This window comes from Electrophorus electricus, chromosome 6, assembly GCF_013358815.1.
Source record: "Electrophorus electricus isolate fEleEle1 chromosome 6, fEleEle1.pri, whole genome shotgun sequence".
Classification (NCBI taxonomy): Eukaryota; Metazoa; Chordata; class Actinopteri; order Gymnotiformes; family Gymnotidae; genus Electrophorus; species Electrophorus electricus.
The window spans coordinates 15465805-15488421 of NC_049540.1; the positions used below are offsets into that span (position 1 = coordinate 15465805).

Consider the following 22617-nt stretch of genomic DNA (forward strand, 5'->3'; position numbering starts at 1 on the left):
AGCACAAGGCACAGGGACAGGCCTGGCATGAGGCACAGGGGCTCGTGGATTGACTTCTTCCACTCCAGGAACAGAAAGTGGCGGGTCCGGCGGTGCGGCTGTGGCATACAGTGGCGGCGGGTCTGAGGGCGCGGCTGTGGGCTTCAGCAGTGGCAGGTCCAGACGCGTGGTTACAGGAACAGACCTGGTAACAGGACGGGCAGCGTCTCTCATGCCAAGAACAGTACCCAGATCAGGACGGGTGGCATCTCTCACGCCGGGAACAGGAACTGGAGCAGGCTGGGTGGCTTGCGGGTTAGCCACAGGTACAAGTTGGGTGACCCTGGAGGAACACACAGACCCATCTCGGCAGCTCCCAAGGCTCACACGAGCAATAGGAAGCTCTCATTTGTACTTTAGTGCACACCGAGTGCCTAGCCATGGATTGTCTGTGCATTCACTCCGCCTACTCACATCTTGTGATGCAGGCCGCTCCCCCCTGCAGCGTTGGTCAAGATGGGTAGACTCTTGGCACTTACCTGGGATCTCATCGTCATCAAAATAAACGTGACCCTGCTTTTTCCGAGAATGACAAGATGCCCGTGTACCCACAGCGCCAGGGAATTTGCTGCCTCTGGTTTGGTGACGCTGAGATGTAACAAACTTGGAAACAGCCGGAGTTTCGTCCCAGCGGAACAACTACCTCCGATCGTCTCGCTCTCTTGCTGCATCCTTGTTGGGCTGTTCATTCTGTAACTGTGAGCGGTAAGGAGGCGCACGCATGAGCAGAGTAAAGTGAGATTTATTCAGGGCAAATCCAGAATCAGAGTCGTTATAATGGTCCAGGGTCATATTACCAACATGGAGAGTACGGTAATACATGATTAACAAACAAAAACACACGAAGGCAAACGGAAAGCAGGCAAAAACAAAAGACGCTAGGAAATACTCGGGGTAAGAAATAAGAAAGCTAGGATAAACAAAGGCACGGAGTACAAAGGAACATAACCATACGAAATAAACATTCAATGAATAGCAAAAACTAAGGGAACAAAGCAGGGCTTTAATACAATCAACTAAACGAGGGACAGGTGTTGAAAATCAAATGAGGGGAGGACAAAACCAAACTATGGAAGGGAACTAAAAAACACAAGACAGGGAAAACACGGAACACGGAAGCTGGGAGGGACTGATCGTGACAAGGACATAGCTCAACCCTATAAATATTAATATAAATATATGATGTTGAATGTATAAAATTCACTAATTTTAACGGTCCCTTTTGCAAAAAAAAAATGCTGTTTGGGGGTCATCATTAAGGTTTGAAGGAGACTTAAGAGGACCAAGCAAACTTTATATTTTGTTTTCCTTGTTTTCCTTTTAGTGTTTTAGCCTTTTCTGCAAATGGTAACATATATTTCTGAGTAATTAAAATAGTAATTAATTCAATTCTTAATGATTTACTTTAGCCAATAACTAAATTGGAACTTGACTTGGATTCATGCTCAAAAAGGACATGGATGCAAAATAAATATACACACCAAAAGAGATATCCTTTTTCTTCTTGAGGGTAACCTTGAGTTTTAATATGGCAATGACAGGAAGCCACCACATGAAAGCAATTTCATTCGCCATGGAGATCACTCAGTTGCAGAAATCGCTCTGCATCTATTAACCACATCATGACATACTCACATTGGCACCTGTGTATAAATCATACACATTTCTACTTGAAATAGCATGAATGTTTACTTTCAGTAATGATTTTTAAATGAGATCTTGTGAGGAGGAACAAGGGACAGGAAGTGCTTAATTGTTGCAGCCAAACTGGAGATTGAAGAACTCCTCATCGGGAGGGGGGTATTGAAAACATTACTGGTGCAAGATCTTATGAGCTAGTCTGTCATAGTGTAAAATATGTCTGTCTATGTGCATGATGATAAATCTCACATTACTACAGGGAGAGGACTTGGAATAGCTTCAAGGTTATTCTAAGATCCATTCATTTTTTTTCTGTCTTATCTTTTAATCAGTATTTTTGAGGTGAAAAAAGAAGTAATCTATTTTCGCATCATGGCTTGGTGAATATTAATAGGATTGATAATTTTTCTGTCATCACTTTCCCTCTCTCTTTTTAGGGAATGTGACTTGATTTTTGACAGTGTCTTCTGCACTGTGTGGTCATTTATCTTCAGATTTGACTGTTATCACTTTATTTTGACATTGTGGCACAAACATCATTTACTACAGTAGATGTGTTTTATATGTAATTAATTGAGGCAGAACTTTTTCCTCTTAGTAACTGATCCTGAATAATAAGAATAATCAGGCAGGTAGGCTTTTAATGTGATAACTTTGAGTGCACCAACATACCCAGTTTCATTTAATTATCATCATTTGTCAATGTTTTTGCCTGTAGCAGCTTAGTTGACTGCAGTGAAAGTCTCTTTGGAACATGTTAAACTCTTTGCTTAGGGGTACAATGAAAGTAATCATTAGCTGGTATCATACCCACATCATCTTAAACATTTCCCCACTGTATTTTTCTCCACTTCATTCTTTGCTGAACCTCTCCATTTCTCTTCTTCTCCACTGATCTCCACTTTTTGTTTCATCTTTGTGTGCAGAGTCTTGTACAAGCATTCCAGACCTCTTGAATAACTTGGTATGCTTGCCAGCAAACAAGCATGCTCTTGGGCACATCACAACACAGTGGAATCTGCATTTGTAGTAAAACCTACAGCATAGTGGCATGCTGGGGGTCTATGTGGTGCTTGATTGAATCATTTCCTTTCCCTCACTCCATTCATAGGCCACATGAAAAGTGCCTAATGCTTGCTCTGAGGGATTGTTTAAGAAAAAAAAGACTCTCCTCTTTTATTATATTTTGTGCAGTGAGATTTTCTAGATCACACATTCTTCATAGATTGTATTGATGTATCCACATCTTTATTAACTGTTGTGCATAATACCCCTACCCATTCTGAGCCGACAGTATACAGTGTGCCATAATGCCCCTATGAATTCTAAGCAAGCAGTATACAGTGTGTAATAATCCCCCTACCCATTCTGAGCAAGCAGTATACAGTGTGTCACTGATCCATTTTCAGCTAATTTTCTGTGCACTGCAGGGGGTATAAAAATATTAAAGAGGTTTGAAGGAACTGCAAGCTTCTTGAAGTTTGACAGCACTTACTAAGTGCAAATGTGCCATGCAGCCTACAGGCATGTGAGGCATAGCACATTTGCATGGATAGACAGGCATTCCTTTTGATGCTGTCACCTGAAAAACTAATAAAAACCCCAGACATTTGGAAGAAATTAATTCAGATAGAGAGAGAGAGAGAGAGACACAGAGGAAAAGAGGAAAAAGTTTTTGTTCTTACATATTCAAAGCTCTGTTAACATCAAATGTATGGTGATGAATATTAATGTGGACCATTTATTAAAACTGTCAGGATTGTACTGGTTTAAGTGACTCAGAATTTCCCTCAGAGGTACACGGGTCATTTCTGCTGGTTTACGTATTAAAAGTGCTTTTACGCTAATAAGGCAATTTATTATTGGTATAATTTTTCAATATTTTTTTTCATGTTTTGTGCACAGCAGTTTTTTGCATTACCATGGTAGAGTTAAACAAGACCTGAAACATTAAGTTGTTTTCTTAGGCTTCTGAACATAAGCTACTATATGATTTATAACAATAGCAGATCTCAAATTGCAGCCTCTAATGTGTCTTGTTCAGATTGGATGTGTTCCACACTGGAGTGAATCTCATTTGACATCAGCCAATTTAATGTAATATGGTCAGTCTTATGAAGGGGTGAAGGAATAACTGAGGGAACCATCTGCCCATTTAGATCATGCTTGTCTGCACTCCCCCCCACCCCTTCATGGTGACTGCACCCTGATCCATTTCCAGCCCTCTCTACACATACTAACCTGGACTCCACTGCATATATGTTGCTTCGCTGGGACACACTGTAATAGAGTTAATGCCGTTAACGTGTGTAGACAGGCACATGAGCAAGTCCTCATGCCTAATTCAAACTTTTTGATGGTGGATATTGTCCCACCTCTAATTCCCTATGTATGAATTATGTTTTTGCTGGGCAGTGCACTTCTTTTAACCCTGATTTCTGTTGAATCATTGATGATCAACAGGGTCAGAATTTGCTTTTAGTGTTCCCCGGTGGCAGACTCCCCTTGGCTAAAGTGCTGCATGTGCACTCATAATATCATGGCTCAGGCAGAACAGACTCATCTGTTGCATGCCATCTTCCCACCCAATGCATTTGTGTCGCCGAATGCTACAGCAGCATGTGTCTGAGTATGTGTGTCAATAAAGGAGAGGGGTGGCAGTGGAGGTGAGGTATTTTTCACGAGTGATATATCATTAGATTTTGTCTTCATGCTTCCTGAAGTGGCATTGATTCCAGTGATGCTGATGTCAGGGTTTTGGTTTTAGACATGTCTGTTCACGCAGTCTTATGTTGTCACCTGATTTTCCACTGGGGATTGGATGATGTCCCCACCGTAAATCTAAGATAATCTCCTCTATCGAATTAGCCTGTTCTTTGATGCAGTTTATAGTCAACTGGGATTAGCTGTCTCTGTCTGCTAAACACAAATGGACACCCATGCACGCATACACAAGCCAGAACAATGAATAAGAAACCCTTCTCAGCTAAAAGGCAGAAGTTTGATTAGGACTGCTGTGTCTAATTGGCAGAGATGCATTTTTGAGCAATAGCCAGACAAAACTACTGTGCATTTTTTATAAACATTTTTTAGTTCAATAAAATAATTATGCGAACCACAGACAGTTAAATCATCAGGCTGCTCGACATTAGAGACAGATGGGGATGAGGGTTCATCATTCATTAGGTTCCACTTTTCAGGACAGGTGTACATACAGTGTTTGTTTTTGCTAAGCTGCACATAACATACAGTGTTTGTTTTCAGTAAGATACACATAACATCCAGTGTTCATTTTTGGTAAGATGCACATAACATACAGTGTTTGTTTTCAGTAAGCTGCATGTAACATACAGTGTTCATTTTTGGTAAGCTGCACATAACATACAGTGTTTGTTTTCAATAAGCAGCACAAAACAGAGGTACCAGTCCTGGAGCTCTGTTAACCTGTTAAATTTAATTCTGACTACTTAATCTAGTTAATCAGTGTTAGAATGTGTTGGACCTCAACCTGCAGTTTGGCACAATTGACATATGGGCATTGTAAATAAAAGCAAATGTTCATTTATACATGTAATCATTCATTGTGAGTCATTATAAATAATGGAAAATAATTAGTAAAGGTGTTTCCAATCCAAACCAAAATCGTATTGTTTTGAAACTGTCTGCATGTGAGAGTGTGTATTTATATGCTTGCAAGTGATAGTGTGGCCTATTAGCCTAACTATTGTTAATGTTCTTATCTAGCTAATAATTATCCATTTACTGCATGCATTTACGTTACAGTGCATGAATTAGGTGGGTCTGGTCAAGAATGGTTGTGGAAGGGGCATTTGCTTTGTTTTAAACTTTGCATACATGATATCTATGTTCCCTTTCAAAGATATTTCAGTCAGCAAGCTTTCTGCTTCCATTTCAGTCCTTACAGATAGAATTTCTAAGGACAGAACTTTTTCATTCTGTATGTGAAAAGCATCAGGAGTTCCGCACTGGGTTTCTTACTTGACCTCTGAGCCTGCTTTCACATGGTTGCTATTTTCCAAAGGAATGCAATTTGCTTCTTCAACGTGACTTTGCACAATGAAGCCTGCTGTGGGTAACAGAAGAGAGGCAGTCTGGAAGGAGCATCGTTGATTTTTTTATTTTTTTTTCATGCTACCTGCCAGCACTGCAAGACACACTCATGGGATGTGTAACGGAGGTGACAGCGGCTTTAGTGTTCCATCACAGACATTATGTTCTTGTGGTGATCTCTGATCGCTTATTCACCAGCGTATCTGTTATGGGAGGACTGAGAGGCACAGAGTAGCACTGTTCCTCCGGCCTCAGCGTGAACCCACATTGTGCACATAACAGAAGAGCGGTGAGTGCTAAATTTCCTTGGGGAACAAATCGCAGATAGAGCTTCTGAGAGTGTGATCTTGTGGATATGCTATTTGTGCAAAGTTGCCTACTTCCATCTGAGGGATTTGCTGTATTTCTGAATTCATACAGGCTCAAATTTGTGCCAGCCTTTGTACTACTGGATAATACTACTTGTACTATTACTAGTACTACGTAGTTATAACATAGTTAAAAATGTATTTCACTTTATTACCCAAGGATTCGAAACATATAACATCTAGAATATCAAGGTGGGGTGAGAAAGAGAAGCAGACAGAAATGTTGAAAAAAATAATGGTGTAAAGAAATGTTTTCTTTCAGTTCCGCATTGCTTTTAATTTTGATACCACAAACCTATGCCACTGCAATTTCAGCCAGCATATGTTGTAGTGGCCTGGTTAGAACAGGGCAGATATAGCTTCAAGCTGGAACAAAGGAGCTCTGCCCCCACCATCCCCCACACTCCCCCACCCAACCCCACTCTCCACATGCAGTAGCCTTGAGAAAAGCTGCCTCTTTTCCAGGGGTGAACTCTGGGTGATGCTCCACTTTGGGTTTCTAGCCCTGTCTGTATCAGCCCCAAGGCTCATGCTCCCCCACTCCAAGCACTGACAGGTTGCTGTCAACACCACCCCAGGCCAGCAGCCGACAAAGAAACCTAACTGGACATGACAGATACTCAATCTCAGTGCTCTTCAAACACTGTGTGTGGGATGTGGTGGTATTGCATGTGTTTTTGCAGTAACATTTTTTTCCATGTTTTAATTTGTTCATTTTAAATGAGATTTATTTATGTTTCAAGCTACATGATCACTACTTACAGCTAATCCTGAAATAATTACATGAAAAATATTTGATGAAGTCTTCAGTGATGAGGAAGGCCTCCACAACCATAATGTAATGATGAGTATATTTATAAGTTTTTCTAAGAGCAAGTGTTTGTTTCAGCTTGCTCTATAGATCTAAGTGGTTCCATTTTATTTTTAAGTACTGGAATCCCATATTAAAGGATATATTTTGTTTGGACTCCTTCAACGATAAATAAATAAATGCCAGCAGGGCCGGGTGGCATTTAGTCTCATTCATTCGTTTAATATTTACTCTTGCTAGCCTTTCAAATATCAAATGTGTGCGGGCCTTTAAATTTTTCTTTATATTATGTTTGTTATTCATTTAACCCAGTGTTCCGTGTATTATTTATACTCCTTCAATGCTTATGGCACAGCATTCTATGAGTGCATATGGTGGTTTTTTTCATTATCACAATTTGTGAGTTTTCTGAGTTTTGCGGCTCATCCTTTTATCCATGTTTTTTTTTTTTTTTTAATCCGTGAACAACACCTGCACCAAAGTCATCTAGAGAGAAAAAGAAAATGGGTAGTACATCTGAATAAATGCAAGAGAGCTTTGGTTGTTCACTTCAGCTTTTTCCTTAGGGTTAAACTCCAGGAGTATTATTGGAAGTGATTTGGATAAACACACTATTTGCAAGCATGAGAAGGAACTGCATAAGCAGTGCCAGGGTTGTGTTTCCTTTACTGAACCATTTTAACATGTTGTTTTATTCAGTATTTCTACATGTTGTCTGCTGCAGCTGAAGCTTTTGGATTAAGTTGCTACTGTTATACTCAAGACAAATAAAACAAATACAAGTTGTAATAATCTCCTATTGTAAATGCAACCCTGAATTCAGAAGTCCTGCAGTAGCAAACAAACCACATTACTGTGGATGTACAGTAGAAATTTTTTTTTTTTAGTTAAACCAGTTTTACTGTTGGCAATTTTTTTAAAAGGACAAACATCACTCATTTAGAAACCTGAAACAATTTAAGCACGTTGATCATGTATTATTTAACTAGAATGTAATCAGTGACCATTTCTTTTCAAATTACAGAAATTTCCTACTCTATAAAATAAAATAGCTATTTAAAGAATACCAATGAACTAAAATATAATGGGGCACTACTGTGGTCTGCTGCTCTCATCAGAGACTAAAATGTTCTTTTTTGCATAAGTGTAATTTGCTGATGTGTGGGAAAAAGAATTTGCAAAGTGCAGTGCTGTTAACTTTGGCCCAAGACAATGTATTGCAGTATTCCAGCTGCTCCTGCTGCTCCTGGAGGGGGTGGTCACTGGCAGGCATGTGCCAGCCCTGACTGGAAAACAACCCTTGTCTTGTAGTCCATGGTTTTGGATTGATCTGACTTTGAGCAGATTTGAGTGCTTTTAAAATCCTCTATAGACTCAGTGTAGAGCTGAGATCTTGTAGTTATTCATGTCTATCTTAAAAAGACACACACATACACACACACACAGTTGTGAATTAATTATCTAAATTGATGTGATTTGATTATCTAATTAACATTCTGGGAATACAGCCAGCTCAGTGTAGAGTTTTGCCATTAACTGTCTTCCCAAGTAACATTCTTGGGAATTTCAGTGCGAAACCGTCTATGCTTGGTCATTCTTGAAGCAGAATTTTCTCCTTACATGTTAAATGTGTTTCAGACCCTGTAAACGTAATATTTCATGAGACACCATAAAAATAACATCAAACATAAATGCTGCAATGACTAATGGCATTTACTTTTCATGAACTATAACAGATTACAGTATCGGGCTGTAATCAATTCTTAAAATCAATTCTCATTTCAAGTCAACTGTAAAATATACAACACACAGATATACAAAAATCATTTAAGTGAATATATTGATAAAATCTGGGTGCAGGCAGACAGATTGTCACAGAGCGCTTGCCTCCCGCCAGCCACGTGTAGTGGGAGGATCTGTTTGTTGCCACACCTGCACACACCTGCACCTTGTTTGTCTGTATGTATTTAAAACTGTGTCAAAGTGTGCAGAGTGTTGGTCATTGTGGATGTAACTTGTTGACGTAATGTGGTGTGTTGTTGTATCATGGTAATGTTACATGTTTTTGTTATTGTTAACTGTGTTCATGTTTGTTTAATGTCTCATGTTCGTATTAACGTTTGTAATGCTTGTGAGTGCCGTTATCGTTCCGTGTTTATGTCAATAAATGTACGTCCCAGTCGCTGGAGTCTGTGCATCCTGCCCCTCGCCCTGCGGCACTCGGGCCACCACGCGTTACACAAACAGACAGAGAGACACCTTCCTAATAACTATATACACTCATATTTGACATGGGAGTGCAACTACATAAAAGGTTTTGAAACTGTTATTACCTATGCAACAAAAACAGTGATAAAATAATAATAATAATAATAATAATAATAATAATAATAATAATAATAAGTTTAATTTATATAGTGCCTTTCACAGACTCAAGGTCCCTTTAGAATAACAATAAAGATGGAGGAAAAAAACATTAATTGACACATTCTACACATGAATTAACAACAATGAATATGAAGAGATGTTATAAGAAATGTTGAGAAAAGAGGTATGTTTTAAGTTCTGATTTGCAAGAGGAAAGTGAAGAGCAGAGATGGAGAGACTGAGCTAGAGTGTTCCATAATTTTGGGGCCATGACACTAATGGACCTGCCTCCTACAGAGACCCATATATACTTGGGAAAGGTGGAAAGGAGTCCTGCATCAGAGGACTGTAGGAGTGTACGAGTGGGGCAGCATGAGTGTAGGAGTTCAGTTAGGTAGGGAGGTGCAAGACCGTGCAGAGCTTTGAATGTAAGGAGGAGGATTCTAAACTGAATGCGTTCAGGGATGGGGACCCAGTGTAACTGATGTAGAATAGGGTATAGAATAAATGTTGGCAGAGTTTCAGTATGTATAAATATAGCTATGAGCATATAAAATATTTTACTCTCACAGTATATATTGTACATAAAAGACATTTATCAACAACCTCCAGTATGATTCACATTTAATTTACAAAAGCCACTGATGAACTAGACCTCATATAGAGATCTATAATGTGTAAAGCAACTTACAGTTGTGCTATGCATTCATCTTTTTCTGTGAACTGTTCTCTAATTTATATTATCCATGTATAAATGTAATGTGTAGATTGTACTCTGATTTAGCGCACATTGTGTGGGATTGGGGTGTGGTTGGTTGTAAGGTATAGTTGTGGTTTGAGACTAGGATGTGATGGTGTGGGACTGGGGTGTGGTTGGTTGTGATGTGTGGTTGTTTTGTGGGACTGGGATGTGGTTGGTTGTACTGTGTGGTTGTGGTATGGGACTGGGATGTGTTTTTGGTGTGGGACTAGGGTGTGGTTGGTTGTACTGTGTGGTTGGGGCCACCATGGTTACTACTTCTAAACTATGACTATGTATAAAATTGAAACTTTATATCATGGAACTGCAACTTTAAATTAAATAAGAAACATTAGTCCCTTTAGTTCTGTTGATTAAAGTTTAATACTCAGCTAGTTTTATTTTGGGATCCTGACATTAGAAACCCTTATTGTTGGTCTCTGAAGGTGACCTATGGCCATGCTGTTGATCTCTGGACAATCTTATGGTTTAATTATGTTTTCAAAATTTTATCTCTCTCATGGGATTAACTACAGTTATCATTTCTATGGGCTCATATCCTGAAAAAATTTTAAGCGGATGTGATCACTTTAGTTTGAAGTGGATATGTGCTTTATTTAGATACAGTTATAAGGTTGGCATGATAGTGACCATAGCTAAATAATCATTTCAAAAACTCACAAAGAAAAAGTGTTTCTGAAAGCAGTCACAGACAGTGTTATGCAGACTACAAGAGTGTCATCATTTGTCACACACAAAAGAAATAACTTCAAGAAGTAGGTCACTATTATCTTTGGTTTCTGCTTGTTTCAGCATGAATTTTCAGCCACCTGCTTATCTACATATTGAACTGTTTGCATCAGCATCTCAGAATGTTGTACTTCTATGTGTTGTTGTTATAGATGTAAACAACAATGTCCTGAACTAGACTGGTGTAATTTCCCTATAATAGTGCTAAGAATCTATCAACTATTGATTTTCCAATTAATTCTATATGACTAGTATTAAGCTTTGCCTATAATATCCCATAATATCCACATGGCTTAAATAATAATATCAGAATTGCTTTCTATCTACACTACATTTATTAACTCTTCTGGCTAGTTGTAGCTTAATGAAGGGCTCTTTAATGCCAAGTTGGACCCAGATGGAGTCACCTATGCAGCAGGGGAGTGTATTAGCAAATGCTCAGGTCAAAGCAGTGATGACTGGCCATTGGAAAGACAAAATGCTGACCCCTAGTGCTATATGTGGTACGGAGGATGGAATAGTGTCATTGAGGGAGGCGACAGGCTTGATAAAGGACTGGGATGAGTGGAGTTGCTGTGTCAGCATGACTGCTCTGAGCTCCAGAGCTCTGTGGATCATGCACACAGATCGATATGGTTAAGTTGAGCCCCATGCTAACACGGGTACATAAGTGCACACACCATCACAAACACACACACACACACACACACACACACACACACACACACACACACACACACACACACACATGCAATAAATAAAAGATTGAAAAATGCCATCTAAACTGACTGATTTATTAAAAATACATATCTTGTACCTGCACTCACTGGCCACTTTGTTAGGCACTCATGGTTGGTATACTATTACAGACCAATTACATTACCCATTAGCCCATCTGATGCCAAATTTTGTGAGCCACCTGTGGCCTATTCATCAAGGGTCCATTTCTACCACAGGACCACTGCTGACAATATCTTATGGAAGAACATTTTCAGCACAGAAATGACACTGACAGGGCAGTGGCACAGCCGTGGGTGTTGTGCTGCTACAAATGTACCAGACACAGTGATGTAGCTGGGGTCTTATTCTTCAAGTTGACAGTGGCTCACAGACCAGAAATATACAGCCAACTGAGGTCACACAGTCAGAACTAGACTACTGGTACAAAGTTAGGTGACAGCTATTTTTAAATTGTGCATGGTCACACATAGGCTGTACCTTTACAGGTATACCTACAAGGTATGTGTTTCTAATTAAATGGTTAGTGAATGGTAAAGCCTTTAAACCTTTCATTTTCTCTCATATAATTAAATATACATGTACCAGGTGCACCCACATTGCAGTTCTCTCTCTCTCTCTCTCTCTCTCTCTCTCTCTCTCTCTCTCTCTCTCTCTCTCTCTCTCTCTCTCTCTCTCTATATATATATATATATATATATATATATATATAAAACACATGTATTGCAAAAGGTGTGTATATATCACTTATGATTATAAGAAGACACTTTCAGAGTGGCACAGGCTGTGTAGCCATGTGAGACAGCAAGTGAAGCAAACTAGTTTTGTTTTATCTTCAGGAAAAACGGCTCTGACAGAAACCCTTATAATACTTCAAAATAGTAAGAAAACTACTTTTGAAAAAGAAAGGATACACAAAAAATGCTTAAAAGACCCATTTCCTTTTACGATGGTGACAATGACAGTGTCCCCAGCCTCATTGTATCATTACTTTCTTAAGATTCATTACACTGGTTTCTTATCCATGATGCAGTTTGGTGCCAAAATATGGCAGTTGTAAAGAGCACACCAGCCCTTATGTGCTTGTCTCAGCCCCTTAGAGCCAACAGTTAGCGGCAGGTGCAAAGATCGATAAAGCCTTATCGGGCAAACCTGTGAGACAACTGGAGAATCTTATTTGTGGTGGCCTCAGCTTAGTCTTTCAGTGTTTATCGAGGCCTACTCACAAGCATGTTAGGCTTCTCTCTTTCTTTACATCTTTCTTTCTTTCTGTCTCACCCTCAAAATCCCATTCACTCACTGTCTAGTATTCATCTTTCTCTGTTTATCTTGCTAATATTCAGCCCCCAGTCATCCCGCAAAGCAGTGTTTTATCCTAGACACTAAGTGGAATGGAATCTTTTTCTCACTGAGCTGAATGCCATGCTCAAATTTGCCATGTTATTGTATTTAATATTCAGTTTTGTCTCAGTTTTGACTCAGTTTTGTCCCTTGATGAATTTGTGTGCTTCATTTTCCATAAGGAACCAAAGACAAGTGGCTCTTTGGTGGTCTATGCAGACAGAGTCAATACTTTTGCCACTGCGCTTTTTAATTGGCTTGGGAAATTTAAATGCATTTACTGTTCAGTTTCATCTATGAATTCTTTGTTAGTGTCCATATGTTCTTTATATCTAAACTCTACAATAATCTCTTCTGTACATTACAAGAAGAGTGAAATGGTTTGTTAGTAGAAACCATTATAGGAGGCCACTACTTTTAAGACTAGCCAAAGACAAAGTCACAAGGGGTTGAAATGAGTTTTTAACTGGAATGCATTGTAAACTCAGGAGCAAGTGAACATTTAATTCTTGTTACTTGTGCTAAAACACTGAGTTGTTTTTTCTTTTTGTTTACAATACTTGTTTGTTTACAATATAGAAAATGGTACATTTCTTTTACTGATTTCAGATAATAATTGAATAATAACTTATTTTTTATGCATAATTCAACTATTTTATGCTGTATTATTCCTGCATTATTACAAAATGTGTTGCTTATCTGCTGAAATGAGTGGAGTGTATATTAGGACATGTCTAAGTTATAAGTATAGGCTTGATGCTCTACCATACCTATAAAAAAGGAAAATATGTTCTTAAATATCTATGAAGTATTTTAAGTTATATTATTAATTATTAAAGTAATATTAAAGTATTAAAGTAATATTAAGTAATATTAAGTTTTACAGCCCTTAAAAAGGTGTTTTCATTGAACTAGAGATATCTTATGGGACATAAGGTGAAAGTGGTCACCAGCATGAGTATAAAACATATTCTTATTTGCTTTTTCATCAAAAGGGTTGACTCTAGATCACAGATTGAACTGTCGGTTTTTGCATAGTATCTTAATATCGTTTGATATTCAGATTGAGCTGTGTTGCCAAAGGCCATCAGGAGTCATGGAGAAATGCTCAAACATGACGGGTCGTCACTTGGAATATAATTGCATCCATCTGCTTTAGAATAAATAAAATACTGGATTATCTGACATGGGAAAGCAGCATACTGTGTTTAGCCATCAGTTCAGCTGATGCAGGTGTAACCACCAGTCTCAGACCCTAGCTCCTTTTTAGCCTGTCTAGAATAACATGATTAATTTTCAATGAGAGGAGCCTCAGCTAAAATGCATTACAGTTCAATTTATTGCCATCAGATTATTGCAAAAATAAATCAATACACACTCTGCTTGGAAACTGTTTTGGACCTCTTCATACAAGAAAATATTTACATTACGCAGACCAGAGCAACCAGAGAAACCTGCATGCTTTTGACAGTAGAACAGTACATCTCTCTGGGAATCGACCCCTTGACCCCTTTACAGTACTGTTAACACTGTTCTGTATCTGCTCGACCAGATGTACAGGAGTACAAAACCAATGGCAGCTGTTAAGCATAATCATGTTGCTACTGCTGTCTAGCTGCTATTACCTTTTTGCTTTAAGGAACATAAGCTTTTTTTTTTTTAAATAATTATTACTTATTATAGGCTAAACAAGTTTACCTTTACAGTGAGTATGAGTATGAGTATTTATGAGTGTAAATAGGCCAGGATAGATATCCAACTTAAATTTTCAAGGTGTGCTGGCATGCGCATAATGACCTGCTGGTAGTCAGACATTACAATACCATGAATAGCTAAAGAGAAATATTCTGACAAGATATTGGCACAAACTGAATAAGTGAGAAGGCAAATGACATTTCATCTGACATTTTAGAGACTTTATGCAGCTACAGTAACTTCTAGGGTAATCTCATTGAGGAAAGGCCTATTCTTAATATCAAAGAAGGAGATGTTCATATTATGCACGCTTTTATGGATTAAAGTCTCATTTCTATTTACAGCGAGATTTAACAGAAAGGAATAAATTATTTTCTTAGTTCCAACTGGTTGAGGTCCAGAACAGTCCAGTACTTAGTGAAAGTACCCCAAAATGACTCCCAAAATGATTCTTTTAGAGTGCTTGTGATTATCTGTTGGCCAGACTCTGGTGGTAATGAAGCTGTAGAATGAGTGGATTAACTGGAGAAAAAGAACAGCAGCTGCAGTGCACTCAGTGAATAAAAGATGTTTGGCAGGACAAGGAAGCATTTGGCCACATAACACCATTGTTCAGGCATTCAACCCAATTGGATTACCAAATCTCTTTAGTTTCCTAAGAAATCGACAACTGAAGTGGTTCTTAACAAACATTGCTGACATTTCTCAGCCTGAGAACTGAGACATTGTTTTCAATTTATCCTTATACAAATGAGCAATGTTGTGGCCATAAAGAGGGAATTTGGCTATTGGCAAGAATATATAGAAGATATTGTGGGTAAAAAGATATGGTGAGAAACAGCAAGTGGAAAATGAAAAAACTGAGAGGTCTGACAAATGCAGGAGTTGGCTAAGCACTTAATCTTTGATTCTCAGAGAATACTAACGATCCACTAATCGTCTTCGACCTTGACATGGAGCAACAAGGTCGCTGGGGAGCTAAAGTATTTGCAGGCCTGCAAATTATTGGCAGAGATATGGTGAATAATTAGTAAACTGGAAGGCACTAGGTGTGCATTCGTTCCTGTCCATCCCTCCCAGAGGGGATTTACCTGCGTTCCTTGACATTTGGTGGGCCCTGTTTTGTGCTCATCCAGGGTCAGCCGTTTGGGCATGCCTGGGTATGTGTGTGGTGCAGCGGATTCTGCACTGTAATTAAAAACACCTTTATCTCCAGACTCCATGGAAGGCCAGCTATTATTCAGCACGCTACCAGGTTGAATACCATCAAGTGCTCAAGAGACCCATTTAATTTATGTTTTGGAAGGTTTCAGGAAAATAAAATGAACTCATCTCCTGGGTCTTCCTTTTTTCTGAAGGATTTTTTGAAAGGTTTAAATACAGTGTATCTATTCTATATTTTTTTGTTACTTCTGAACTGTGACTGGTAACAACCTGATCTCATGAAGACTGCAAATTCAGGTTTTTTTTTTTATATGCCTTGGAATACAGGTATTGATTTTGGAAGCCATGTTTTTATTATTTATTTAATTTTATTTCATGAGAACGATCTGTTCATCTATGCTTCAAACTCTATCCATAACTTTTTGCAAGTTTGGTCAGACAACTTAGACTAGTGAGACTTCTTTGGTGGTAAAGAGGTTTGCCAAACAAAAGCAGCATGGGCTCACGAAAAAACCAAACAAACAATATCATGGGCCATGTGCTGGGTGCTGCTTTTTTTGCTGCTGGCCAGGGCCCAAGAGCCTCCTGCTCTCCAGCAGAGCCCAGTGAATTTCCTAAATCCAGTGTGGCGGGGCTGCTCTTTGGCCCATAAATCCTGGCTGTGATCCCAGTGGGTGCCACCCCTCCTGTGCAGCCAGGGCCCGGCGAGATCAATCCAAGGTAGAGTGGCTGTGAGACTCAGCAGCTTTTGTGCTGCTTTAAGTGCAAATGGAGGAAATCATCAGGGCACATGGGAGTCGGTGTGACGAGAGTGAAGAGGGGAGGGGGGTGGGGGTGGATGTTGGATAGTGGATGTTACTGACAGGTGCTCCCTGACTGTCCTGAAGTGTGAGTCTGAAATCTTGTGTGTTCTTTGCAGATCTATTTTTTAGACAGGAGTTTTGTTGACTGTCTATTCAGTTTCTAAATTGTGACTTGTGGAGTAGATAGACTTTTTTGGTCATATTTAATAGACATGAGTAGAGAATTAGTTTGTGGGTCTGGCATTTTATGTCTTGATTTAGTAGGAAAAAATTTAAACTGTTAAAAAATGTATTCTTTTACCTATAACTCATCAAATAGGACCTATAGCTAAATGTTCTTGTAATAATAATGTAAACTAAAAGAAGAATAAATGATCATATATACATTTAAGGCCAAAGAATATGCAGCTATTACTCTTGCTGTATATTTGATATAATTTGATCACAGCACTGGGATTATACTAACTCAACTCCATTCACTCTGTTCCAGCTGGGGGCCTGTGCAGAACCACCTACTGTGGAAGGGGCAGAGAGTGTGTGGTCAGGCAACAGACAGGCCAGGTTGAGTGTGTGTGCCAAGAGAAGTGCCACAGCTCGTTTGTGCCTGTCTGCGGATCTGACGGGCATTTCTACGAGAACCACTGCGAGGTGTACCGCACAGCCTGTGTGCAGAAGAGGAGGATCTATGTTGTACACAGCAAAGACTGTTTCTTCAAAGGTAAGATAGTAGTATTAGATCAGCTCAATCTGTCCCTTGGTGTTTACCAGCAGCAAAGACAAGTGCCCACCCCCACATTCACCAGAGTGTTCTTTTATGGTCCTCATACATGCGCTTGTAACTTAAAATGAATCCATTAACGTTTTTCAATGAAACCAATTTTCACTGCAGTTAAAGACCAGTATTATTGACTGCTGCCTTGCTGGTACTCATGGCAGTTTTCAGGAGAACCGAACAGACATTTCAGTGTCCAATTCTGGGACATGGCAAAAGACTAATAAACTAAGTTAAATCTTCTAACACACTTCTATTAATTTAAGCACTCTTACTGCTCCTTAACAAACATGTGTAAAATGTCCCTTATCCCTTCCACATTTTGTAAATCTCTTTTTTGGCAGGTATCTATAACATGCAGTTCAGTGGTTGCCATCGGTCCCAGCAAGAATAATGTCTATGGGCAATTAATTTAGCTGGCTAGGGGTGAAGCATTCCTTTAACTATCCCAAGGTCATTTTCAGCTCTGCTGATGGAAACAGTATTATCTTTCCCATAAATAACAATGCATAATATTTGCAATGCCACTATGCGGAACTCAGACACGAGGTCTGGAGAGGTCCATATGCATGAGCAGAAAGCAGGAAGTGAGGCTCTGGGTTAGAGACTGGGACAGGAAGGGAAAGAAAAACAATATAATAAAAAACATCCTGATGTCTAGCAGACAAAAAAAATTGTACATGCTTAATCTGAATTTAGCAGGTATTCTCTTGCCGTATTACACAAAAGTGATTTCCTACCAAAAAAAAAAAAAGAGCCATCATTTTAAACATTGTTTCAAGTTTCAAGTTTCAAGTTTCAAGTTTGGTTTATTTGTCACATACATAGTCATACACAGTACAACACGCAGTGAAATGGTAGAGAAAGGATTGCTTATTTATTACAAATTTATCAGATGAAAATGAAAGAATAAATGCATGGGAGTTAATGTAGATGATGAAAGATTTATTTGTTAAACATTTATTTTCATATAACTTTTATTTGTATAATATTTGATATTAATCTGATATTATTCACTGTTGCAATGAGAGGATGCATTTACTGTTTGGACCAACTCTTGAATGACCTGTTGTTGACCTGTTGCTTTATTTGCATAGTAATTTAGCTTGTGTTTGGACCAGTGCAGATATGCCACGTTACATCAACATTACTGTAATACATGAGAAGAGATACCAAACTTTCACATAGGTCTTATCAGTTTTAGGCTATATATTGTGAATACACAATTTTCTGTATGTATGTCTTCAATTACAATTTGGGGGGCTGTTTATGACCTCACAAATGCCAGGGTCTGTTTCTATTATTGCTATCACAGCCCCCATTCTCTATGAGCTCACCAGAAGGCTCTCTCTTTTCTCTCTCTCTCTCTCTCTCTCTCTCTCTCTCTCTCTCTCTCTCTCTCTCTCTCTCTCTTCCTCTGGTGTCTATCTCTTTCTGTTCTCTCTCTCTATCTCTCTCACTCTCTGTCTCTCTTTCTTATTTTTGCAACCAAAAATGGTGATGAAGGGGGCTGAAGGCTATTGATCATTTCTTTATCTCCAACACTCTCTTATTTCCAGAGTGGCACTTGCATGTTTGCCTCTTAGCAGAAATATACTTTTTGCACATATTTTTAAAGCTAGTCCTAGGATATATTATTGGACATTCAATAATACTGATGGAACCTTTTGGCTATTACTAAGCAGTCATGAAGGGCAAAAGAGCTTTTCTAAAAATGCAAAGAACTGCAGAATCATTTTGTCACTTGTTCTGGCCCCTGTCGTATACCATTATTTATTGGGGAAGCATTGTGTTTGAAACAGGGTTTCTCCTACATTCATGTGGTCTCCTTTGTAGTTGATAGTCAGTGAAGTCACTGTGTTGTGGCTTCATTTAAATCTTTCTAAAATTATATTTATCAATATTGAGAACAACGATTGTTACAGGACTAAAAAATTGGACGCCAGCAGAATGCTACTTTTTTACACAAAAATTTGCAGTTCATCTGTAATTATAACACTATATCTAGTTTATACAAATGCTGTTTTAACTGAAACACAATCAGTTTTTAGGGCAGTTCATTGCAAAAATCTAGACTCATTTCCTATTCTTTAAAATGTGTACATTTTATGAAATATTAAACTATTGAAAAGCACTGAGTTTAAAATTAGCCATCATCTAGCCATCATCTTAAATAAATTGTGGACTTAGCACCTTCAGGACCTTTGGGAACCCTTGTAGATTTATCTTCTACACGTCTTGTAATTAAATATCACTGAGTCTCAATACAGCCATGCTAACTTCTCTTTCTGTCCTTTTGAACAAGAGATTGTTCTTGTGTATCCACCTAATTAACAAGAAACCTACTTCACAGGATCATGCCTTCCCTGCAATTCAGCTTTGATTAAAATTCACATGGTTAGAACAGACATAAGGTTTTGGCAACATGCTTCCAGGCTTTCATCCCTGGCTCAACCACTGAAATGACGTGCTGGATGTGCAGAGTTGTTTGGATGTTGAGTGTGGCTCTCAGTGGGAGACTTGTGAAGTCGGAAGCGGCTTGACCCCTGACCCCTCCCCTATGCCTCTGTTAGCATGGAGGCTGCCCTTGAGGACTGCCTTCTGCCCCGATGAAGGCCACACAAATTAATCATTATTGGTGCAGACTAAGTTTGGAGGAGTTTCACAGTTTAGATGGAAAGGGGCACATCTTGTGGACATGTCTTCTAATGATCAGTTTTGAACCATGGGTTTATTTGTCAGAGGGCAGAGTACTGCTCACCCTTGCTGGGGGCTGATAGTAGCTGAGTTTGATTTGTTCTTGCCACAGTCTTCTAGTTTGATGTCTGTTGGAAAAGCATACCATCAAAGCTGACTTTTTTTCTAAAGCTGGATCTTCCAAGCTCCACAAGTTACCCTTTGTGATCAGTGAGAATCTGCACTTTGCACTTGTGGGTCAGATCAGATCATGGACATGCACCCTGTTGACAATTTTTCTAATGATCAGATTTGGGTCTTGGTGTTTTGTTTTTTTTTCCAGGAAGCTTTTGCGTTTTTAATTTCAGAATGGTGTGTAATTTTCAAAGTAGAAAAAATCTACTTTGCTTGTTCTTTATCAGGGCCACAGTCCAGAGCCAGGTGTGCCAATGCCTTTCGTAATAGCCCTCAATTTTTCTTGTTGTTTCAGTTATTAATGGGCTTTGGAGGCAACTCAATCCTTCTTTCAGTAAAACAAATATGAAGGGTCCCTGAGTTCCCTTGGTCACATGGTCACCTCATTAACTTGATTGGCCCCCAGAGATTCATTATATTAAAGTATTTGCTGTTTGAAATGGATACAGTGTCCCAGTTATAAATGTCCATTATTTCATCATTAGTCCCTTGCCTCATAAACATCAGTCTGAGTCACTTGAGAGTGTGCATAAAGTTCCTCTGGACACTGTGAAGTGCAGACTCAAGGATATTGTGTTAGTGCTGACCTACCAGTGTTGTATATTTTCATCATGTCCTTTGTACCTGACTGATCTTGTGATTGTGTTCTGTGTGATCATGAAATGGTAAACTCAGTAGGGTTAAACCAGGGCAGCTTCCTGTGAAGACATATTAAGACTGTTAGAAGCAGTCCCTTTTGTCAGGGAGCTTAATCAAGTGCAGGATTAGGACTTTGGACTCTCTGGAGTGTCTTTATGACAGACCGATAACATGTACTTTTGAGGCTTGGAGCCGAAAACATTGAACTGAGAGATGAGTATAACACAGGCTGCTACTTTTAACACATGCCCAATCACCTCAAAAACAAAATAATCTCCTTTCAAAGCACATCTTTAGGGCTGCCTAAGAATCCCTGACATTCATTTTATAAGGCCATTATCACTCTCCATGCCTTTTCACCAGAGACGACAACCTGGCACAGTATTCTGACTTGGTCTTAGTTTCAATGGAAGGGCTTTTGCTCAACTAAGCTTTACTCTTCCGTCAAGTTATTTGATTTAAAATGGTTAATTTGGGTTTAGAATAAATTATACTGGGCATTCAGTTCACATTCATGTTTGTGAATTTGTAGTTGTACAGTTCATGTCACCAAATGCTTGGATATAGTCCTTAAGGGACAGGACAGTGATCAAGATTATGTTGCTTCAGGATACATAATGTAAAATGAAACTGAGTCTATAATGAAACATTTCTGCTTTAATTTGAGGGTATTAGCATATGTTTTGTTATCTACTATGCAGAAATCATAAACCTTTATATTCACAGCTCACACATTTAAAAGCATCGTACGGAATTGGACGACTGGCTAATTTTTTGCTCTTTCTTAGCCAGCTGTGTGTCATTATGTGATTAGTCCATGCTCAGGGAAAGGTCTATAGTTTATTCTAATTTATTCATTTTTTGTATTCATGAAGTGTGGGCTACTATTTTAAATAAAGTTTAGCGTATATTCAATGCTTCACAAAAATCCCCAAAAGTTTTATTATACACAATCTTAAAATGTTTTCTCCACCTCAAGCAGGACCAGTTCTAGCTTGGCTGTGCTGTACATCTTTAAATCAAAGCTAGTTATCCATTCAGTAAGGATGCCAGTTAGCAAGGATGCCACTGACATGTTTAGGTAAACTGGGCCATGGAGTACTGTTGCCTCCTCTATAGAATGATGGTTTTTCTCTTCTGGCTTTTGTGGACAGGTTGATTTTACAGCTCTTCATAAAAAAAGATATTTACGAACATGTACAAAACATTTACATTATTCTTCAAGCTATGTGTTCTATAAACCATTAAAATCAGTGTGGCCAGATATACAAACACAAGTAGAATCTTAATATGTATACTGCATTTCTGTTAGAAAGTCATATCAATTACTAGAGATATCCTAAGCCAGTATGAAAAATATATATAAAAACCGATCAAGCTCTATTTTAATAGCTGCTTCTGCATTTGCTATAATTAGGCCAATCACATTTTGTTCCTTTGTTTCTGCTCTTTTACCTCATTACCGTGTATGTAGGGTAGCGGCTGTAGATGTGACATAAACTATTATCCACAACTTGATGCAGTGAGGCAAAGTGGCAGATGTACAGCCCCACCTTCCATCTAAACCACTCAGCCCCACCCCCCCTCCACATTTTATAGAAAATTTTATTATGTGACTATACTGCCTAAGGTCCAAAACAATTTAGAAAATGTGTAAAAATTACATTATTCATGTTGTGTCTTTCACCTGACACAACCCATCTACTAAATCTAGATATGCTACTGCATACATCCTCTGTGCTACACAGGATGCTTTGCCTCACTCAGCTCAGATTATACAAGGCACAATGGAGCTTTGCCCGCAAAGC

At 38.8% G+C, this 22617-nt stretch overlaps 1 protein-coding gene across 1 annotated transcript in view; it reads left to right on the forward strand.

Annotated features, from left to right (window-relative positions):
• The window catches only part of fstl4 (follistatin-like 4), a 116818-nt gene that overhangs the window by 33073 nt on the left and 61128 nt on the right, over nt 1–22617 (forward strand). Inside the window, exon 4 of the mRNA XM_027011011.2 lies at nt 17018–17245. Within this exon, the coding sequence (XP_026866812.2) occupies nt 17018–17245 (228 nt within the window). The remainder of the gene's footprint in view (nt 1–17017; nt 17246–22617) is intronic.